The 6,824-nt window shown below is 45.7% G+C and overlaps 1 protein-coding gene across 2 annotated transcripts in view; it reads right to left on the bottom strand.

Annotated features, from left to right (window-relative positions):
- Positions 1-304: 304 nt before the first annotated feature.
- Positions 305-6,824, bottom strand: part of med24 (mediator complex subunit 24) — a 15,286-nt gene continuing 8,766 nt past the window's right edge. For both annotated transcript variants that reach the window (XM_076994991.1, XM_076994992.1), the window contains exons 16-25: positions 6,240-6,418; positions 4,662-4,761; positions 4,373-4,548; positions 3,262-3,529; positions 2,986-3,167; positions 1,784-1,877; positions 1,523-1,622; positions 1,282-1,362; positions 933-1,081; positions 305-598 (exon numbers count right to left, since the gene is read on the bottom strand). In XM_076994991.1, the coding sequence (XP_076851106.1) occupies positions 482-598; positions 933-1,081; positions 1,282-1,362; positions 1,523-1,622; positions 1,784-1,877; positions 2,986-3,167; positions 3,262-3,529; positions 4,373-4,548; positions 4,662-4,761; positions 6,240-6,418 (1,446 nt within the window). In that variant the 3' untranslated portion in view covers positions 305-481. The remainder of the gene's footprint in view (positions 599-932; positions 1,082-1,281; positions 1,363-1,522; positions 1,623-1,783; positions 1,878-2,985; positions 3,168-3,261; positions 3,530-4,372; positions 4,549-4,661; positions 4,762-6,239; positions 6,419-6,824) is intronic.

Here is a 6,824-nt window from a genome sequence, read left to right as displayed (position 1 = left end):
GAGTACAGATTTCCTTTGGCTTTCACACCTCAAGCAGTTGTCTCTGGAAAGACCACATCTCCAACATTTGTTTTCTGTTTGAAGAAACCCATGTGAAACAAAAATAGAATTTTATATATAGAAGAAAACTGCAAACTGTACACTTTTGAAGTGAGTAGTTGTCCATGTGTTTTCAAATAAATGAATTTTACTGGCCTACTCGATGTCACACCTTTATGTATTTTACCAGTATAGATTAAAGAACAACGTTTTGACATGAGACAGTGGATAGAATGCCAACACTTAAAACCATTAAACAGACCAAAAGTGAATAACTCATTATTTATTAATCGTGTAAAAAAATGTTACTAAATACATAGCATGACCTAGTTTACCAGCTCTCTCATCATTTGTCTAGCACCAGCACATGCTTCCAAGGTCAGTGAGATGCGGTTGTGTGTGTGTGTGTGTGTGTGTGTGTATGTGTGTGTGTGTGTCCACTCTACAAGGCAGCAATAGCTTTGGCAGCCACTCTTCTGCCTAGAGGGAGAGTCAGATCCGTGATTGATAAGATGACTTTGGGTTTAGCCAGAACATGGAGCTTCACCAGCTCAGACACCTGTGGAAGACACACACACACACACACACACACACACACACACACACACACACACACACACAAATTTAACATGTACGGTAGGCTGCACTTCCAGCTAATCATATGGGAGTCTGAGTGATGATGTAGTCCGGATCCTTTGTGTGTGATAAAATCCTGCAGCTTCATTTCTGAGCCACATCTCCAACCTGTCCTGCCCGTTATTAGTGACTGCATCATCCTTTCTGTGCCTTGTGTGTATGGTGTATGTGGGTGGGCGTATATAACATTACACCATTACTACTGCTACTGGCCTGTATGTGTGTGTGTGGGCGAGAGAGAGAGAGGGCTCCCTCACCAGAGTAAATGGCATGAACTGAAGAATGCTCCCACGACCTCCCTGTTCTGTACATTCCACACACTCCTCGATGAAGCTCTGCACAAACTGAGTGTGAGGACCTGCAGTCTTGGAGCCCAGGATGGAGGAGATGAGCAGGAACAGATTCGCTACACACACACACAAAGAAAATTCATGAGTTACAGAACCGACCCATCATACATTTGAGAGTCACTCATGTACACGACACGTGCACACAGAACAGACCCAAGACACAGTTGAGGGGGTCTCAAGTACGTGCACGCGCGCGCACACACGCACACACACACACACACACACACACACACACACACACAGAGACAGCACTGACCCAGCACGCGGTTGAGGGGGTCTCTCATGTTGACAGTGTGGAGCTGAGCAGCTGAGAGTGAGCTACTCATTGTGCGATCACCTAAAAAAGGTCAAAGGTCAAAAAACCCTAGCCATAAGGACACCTGAGCATATGGGCAATATCAGCTCCATATATATGTTAATTCTCCAGCAGTTGCAGGGTCATCAAATTACAGTGAGGCACGATGGTATCGCTACACATCACAGTAAAGTTTACTGACCTGGGCTGGACAACACAGACGGCTCATCCTCATTGGAGCTCAGCAAACGCATCAACTTGGATGGCTGCGTGTCGTCCAATGGAAAAAGACTGCTGTAGTCCTGTGGACCAATGAGAGGAGGTCTTAGGGCCCACGTATGTAAGATGTGCAAGAGAAGAATGAGACAGCAGGTGGCTGTGGAACTAAGAGGTCTGATACACTCGATGAAATTGGGTGAGTTTATGGAGAAACTGAACGTGTGTGTGCATGAGGTTATAGCACCTCGATATCTTCTCGCTGTCTTTTCCGCTGTCGAGCCGAAGTGTGGAGTTTGTGGTGAGACGAGTAGGAACTGAGGGCACACCACACAGAGAGCCTAAACACGCACACGCACACGCACACGCACACGCACACACACACACACACACACACACAATTGATGATATTCAGGAAAACCTCCCAAAAAGTTATTTCCACCCAGCCTGGTAAATTACATACACACTTCCACTCATCTCTTTAACAAAGCCATTTTCTATAAAGCAGGCATGAAAATGGGTCAGGGTTTAAAAAGGTGAGAAGAGCGGGGGGGGGGGGGGGGGGGGGGGGGGGGTTGACAGGTGACGTCATGGGGATACGGCGATTACCATTACGTCTTATTTGATGTCACCGTTAACTACACAGGGTTGATGCGAACTTAATAGGCCTATCTATCTACCTATTTTTCACAAGAGCTTGTGGCTAGATCTGACAGTGTTCAACGCAAGCTGTAGTGAACGGCAGTAACTTTGTTTTACCACAAAATATGAAAACGATTGAAACCATTAATCACCCAATTGTACGCTCTTCTGCCTTGTCCCCGGTGTAGATAGCACCAGGTCCCGCTTAGCAATAAATGAATAACATGAATGAAGAACGTTAGTATGATTGAACGCAATTTGGCCTCTATGATGGTTCTGGGCGGAAACTGCTGGCCACTGTGTCATTGAAATTGCCTATTTCGGAAGTGCTCTATTTGCCTATTAAGTCAATATGATAGATAGATAAATAAATAAATAAACAAACATCTCCCGACCCCCCCCCCCCCCCCCAAAAAAAAAACAAAAAAAAAAGTCCTCGGATCTACACGAATTGCGTAGGTCACCCTTTTCAACTTCAAAATGGCGAATTTCGCCAAAAGGTGACAGATTTTCATGCCTGATAAAGGGAAGGAGAAAACGATGTATTTCACAGTAAGTGAGGAAATGTTTACTGCTGAACGTCATTGTGTCTGACCTTTAACCCTGCATGGGCAACCGCACATTCAGGGAGAAAGACCAGGCTGAAGCATATGAACCACAGACCTACAGATAGATTTTATTGAAGTGAATCCGGTTCAAATGTCCATTGCTACACAACAGGACATTTGAGAAGGTGGTTTGCAAGGGGGAGAGAAAGGAGCTGTGTTGGACATGGGTGGCGGGCCCTGTGGAGTGGGCGGGGCTTACTTGGCAAGGGCTCTGCCAGGCGGGTCTGCCAGGCTGTGCCAGTGGGCGGGGTCTGTTAGCAGGTTGGGCAGAATGTGGCCCAGGAGAGTGAGTGTTATTTGCTGAAGGTCCAAATTGAATATGCTGTAGAGGAGCTCCACCACACGGAAGGCCCACTCCTTACGCGTCTCCTTCAGGAGCTCCTGGGGGGGGATACACACAACAATATAGATCAAGACAAAATGGGTAAAAAAAAATAATCTGGTGGCAAGACCAAAAGTAAAACGCATCCCTCACCTTAACCAGGTTGTTGGTGAACCAGAAGACTCCGCCCATGTGAAGCAGGCTCTCAAACAGGTGTAGGGCGTGCGAGTCAACCCAACCCTTCGTAAGAACCAGGCGGAACTGGGTGTGCAGTGCGTGGCGGATAGGCTGGCGGGCCGGGAGCAGCCCGCGGTAGGGGAGGGGCTCCTGCTGACCCTCAGTCAACCCACGCAGGGACTGACCCGTCTGTTGGAACACGTCGGCACACATGCGCTCCAGGATAGAACTCATGATGACCACCCTGAATGAGAAAGACAGAGAGACTACTTATAATCTGTAATGTGTTGTAGAGGTGACCCTCCTATACAGCATTATTAGAGCAAAAGAAAGTGCAAACAGATTTTAAAGAGGTACAACCAAAAGATACTAGCTGAAATAGCCCTGTATACATGACCTGGGATCCAACCGTTTGCCTGGCTAGCATCAAGGTTTTCTGTGCCCTCTGTAGGAAACGTTAACATCTACTGCACCTGAAGATCGGTCAACAGTGTCCTTGGCAGAGCATATGATGGTAACTGATGTTATATCAAGAGTAAGTAACCAGTTGGTTAGAAGCTTATTAAGAAGGCAATTTTAGTTTGGATTTTGTGTCTTCTTGATCCCTTGTAAAATAAATCTGACCGTTGCATCTCCTCTTCTGTGGACATGATCTTGCCAGCTAGCTACTTTAGGCAGGGTGACCTCTCCTCCTCTTTCAGCTGGACGTCCTCCATCGAGATTTCTAAAATGTCCAGGATTTGCTTTTCTTTCATGGTGACATTTGCTTTCTACAGTCAAAGGTCAATGGTTTTGCATTGCTTTGATCTTTATAGGTACCACCTCCTCACACACCATGATTGGTCGATCATGTACAGTTTGTCTGAATTCAACTAGACTCCCCCATGTGGGCAGCACGTATGTCTGCTAAAAACGGCAGCTTCACATCTGAAACACTCAGAGCTTCAGAAAGCTGGTTCATCAGGGAGAAGTGAAGTGGTAGATTTTTATGGCAAATGATTATGATTTATTCTATGACAATTATTCCCATTATTAACAGATGTAGGTTACTAATGCGGAAGTCTGTGTGTGTGTGTGTGTCACACACCGTTCATTGTAAAACTGCAGGGTGTTTTCTCCATAGAGCGGAGTCATGAGCTGGCGAATCATAGTCTGTGGTTTCTCCCTCTCGTCCAATCCCAGCATCCGAACGTGAGCCACCAACCAGGCCACTGCACATATAGCCATGCTGCACACCTTCCCTTTGATGTTGTCGGTGATCTTCTGCAGGAAGCCAATGGCCAAACAGGTGGAGGGGTTGACCAGAGAGTACAACTCACGGAAGGAGAGCATCTATCAAGGTGTACGTGTGAGAGTGGCGGGTTGTTCTCAAGTACCTGCACGGCCTCTACAGACAACACCCCGTTCTCCCAGGCATTCAGTACCTCCAGGATGGCGGCAGGTGTGCTCAAACAGATCTCGTGCCATTTCATCTGACTGGCAGAGAAGGGAACAAACATAAACAAAAGCAAACAACCAACTGTAGTAACTAGTCTGAGGAGAAAGACACAGGCATGTGGGATTGGTGTACATCACATTAACATACAAGGAAGACGCACTGTGCAATTAAGGATGTGGGTTGATTTTACCGCCCCTGTGACTTCCCAGCAGGCTTACACAGGTTGTAGGCTGTTCTGATTTCATTCCCACAGATTACCGCAGTATGTTGTGACGGAGTGGAATGTAACCTAGTACAACAGACTCGTTATATACTGTGGCGACTGCCACGTGCGTTCACACCCTTTTAAAACCGCATTTGAATCTGGATAAAAATTGAGGCTCTACAATAGGAGGGCTGTAAAAAGGGTTTGTAAACATAGAATTTCCGATGGCACGGAGATGTCCACCAAGACTATCAGGCGGTTCTTGGCAGACTTAGACAAAAGCAAAACCAAGATGTCCGTTGGAGTCACATGATGCTCGGCACTGCCCACCAATATGGTGCTGTGAACGTCAGCGACCTCCTGCAGGGTTGCACTGCTGATTCATGGCTCCATCAGTACAGTTTGGCCGTTCAAAGAAACTAAGGCACTTCCAGTAAGAGACCAACCCACATATACCAACGAATAGGGGCTTATGAGACTTCCTTAAGCTTTTCAGGAAATAAAGCAAACTGCTAACCTCTTGTACTGATAACACTCCACGTTGTGCTTACATGTGGTCTATAAACCTAAGGTGCAAACTTTGAAGCCTCAGTGAATCAAACTTCCTCTTGCTGTCTCAGGACGTTTCTCCTAGTCACACTTACTCATTAAGAGTCTCAGGTTTTCTATAATGGAATGTATGCCAACATTTCAAAGCTCAGCAGTTCCACTCAGGATCAAAGTCTATTACCACCGTCTATAACAGCCGTGAGACTTTGTAATACAGATCGTTGAATACATCGGAAATGTTCCCGTCAATGACCCCACTGCAGTGGACTTGCCCGCTTCACACGATCTATATAACGTTAGAGCAACAGCATCACATACTGGCAGTACACAAGATTTGATGAGAAAAGTCGATCTAATGATCAGATCTACACAGGATTGTGTACTTTCCCCACATCCTGCTAAGTAATAACCTATATTGCAGCTGTATCGTATAACTAGTTGTGAAACACACAATAAATGCATTTTGTTTATCTGCAGTCATCTTGGCTTTAATTAATACAAATACGTGATATTGGAATGTGATTCTTCATGTGCTCCGCCTTTTACACAAGGATTATTCATGTGTGGTGTTTAGTGGTTGTTAAAAGACCCTGATGCTGAAACCTCTCTCCTGCTCCATCCATATAAGAGCCAGAAAACGTGAACATGCTCAACGACCTGCACAACAACCTTCGACCTTCCTTAGGGTTCACGAAATTTTTTTATAACAGATGAATTTGGCCATCTGTGTGTGAGGTGCGTGGATTAGGGTTAGTCACGCACACAAGCTTCATCTCAGAGGAGCTGTTGAGCAGGGTCACCAAGCTCTCCACTTTGCCCGGCTCAGGTCGGAAACACGGGTGCTCCGGGTTCAGCGTCTTCCCCTCCTCAGGCATGCACATCAACAACCAGGTCTCAAAGAACGGCGTCTCGCCCGAGAGACTGGGCTCAGACAAGATCACCTGAGGGAGGGAGAGAGAGAGAGAGGGCAAGAGAGAGCAAGAGTGAGAGCGAGAGAGAAGGAGGTCTTGCTTAATCCTGTGGTTGAAAGTCCCACTATTCAGTAATGCCCAGAGGAGGGTGGGTTCTGCTTTTGAGTGCTGTGTCATATCAAACTTTCTTCTTCCCATTGCTGTGTCAGGGAGATTCTCCCTACCCCAGTCATTCATTAGAAAGTTCCATTGAGGAAAGTGCTGAGCAGAGAGAGTTTAACTAAACTGAAGTTCATGGAACCACGGGGAAAAAGTATTAAAATATATATATATATATATATATATATATATATATATATATATATATATATATATATATATATATATATATATATATATATAATGATGTTAAAGAAACCACTGCACCCGAGGCAGT

The sequence above is a fragment of the Brachyhypopomus gauderio genome, unplaced genomic scaffold (assembly GCF_052324685.1).
Source record: "Brachyhypopomus gauderio isolate BG-103 unplaced genomic scaffold, BGAUD_0.2 sc173, whole genome shotgun sequence".
NCBI classification, from domain to species: domain Eukaryota; kingdom Metazoa; phylum Chordata; class Actinopteri; order Gymnotiformes; family Hypopomidae; genus Brachyhypopomus; species Brachyhypopomus gauderio.
Note: the sequence above shows the minus strand (reverse complement) of the source record. Positions and strands in the feature narration are given on the sequence as shown.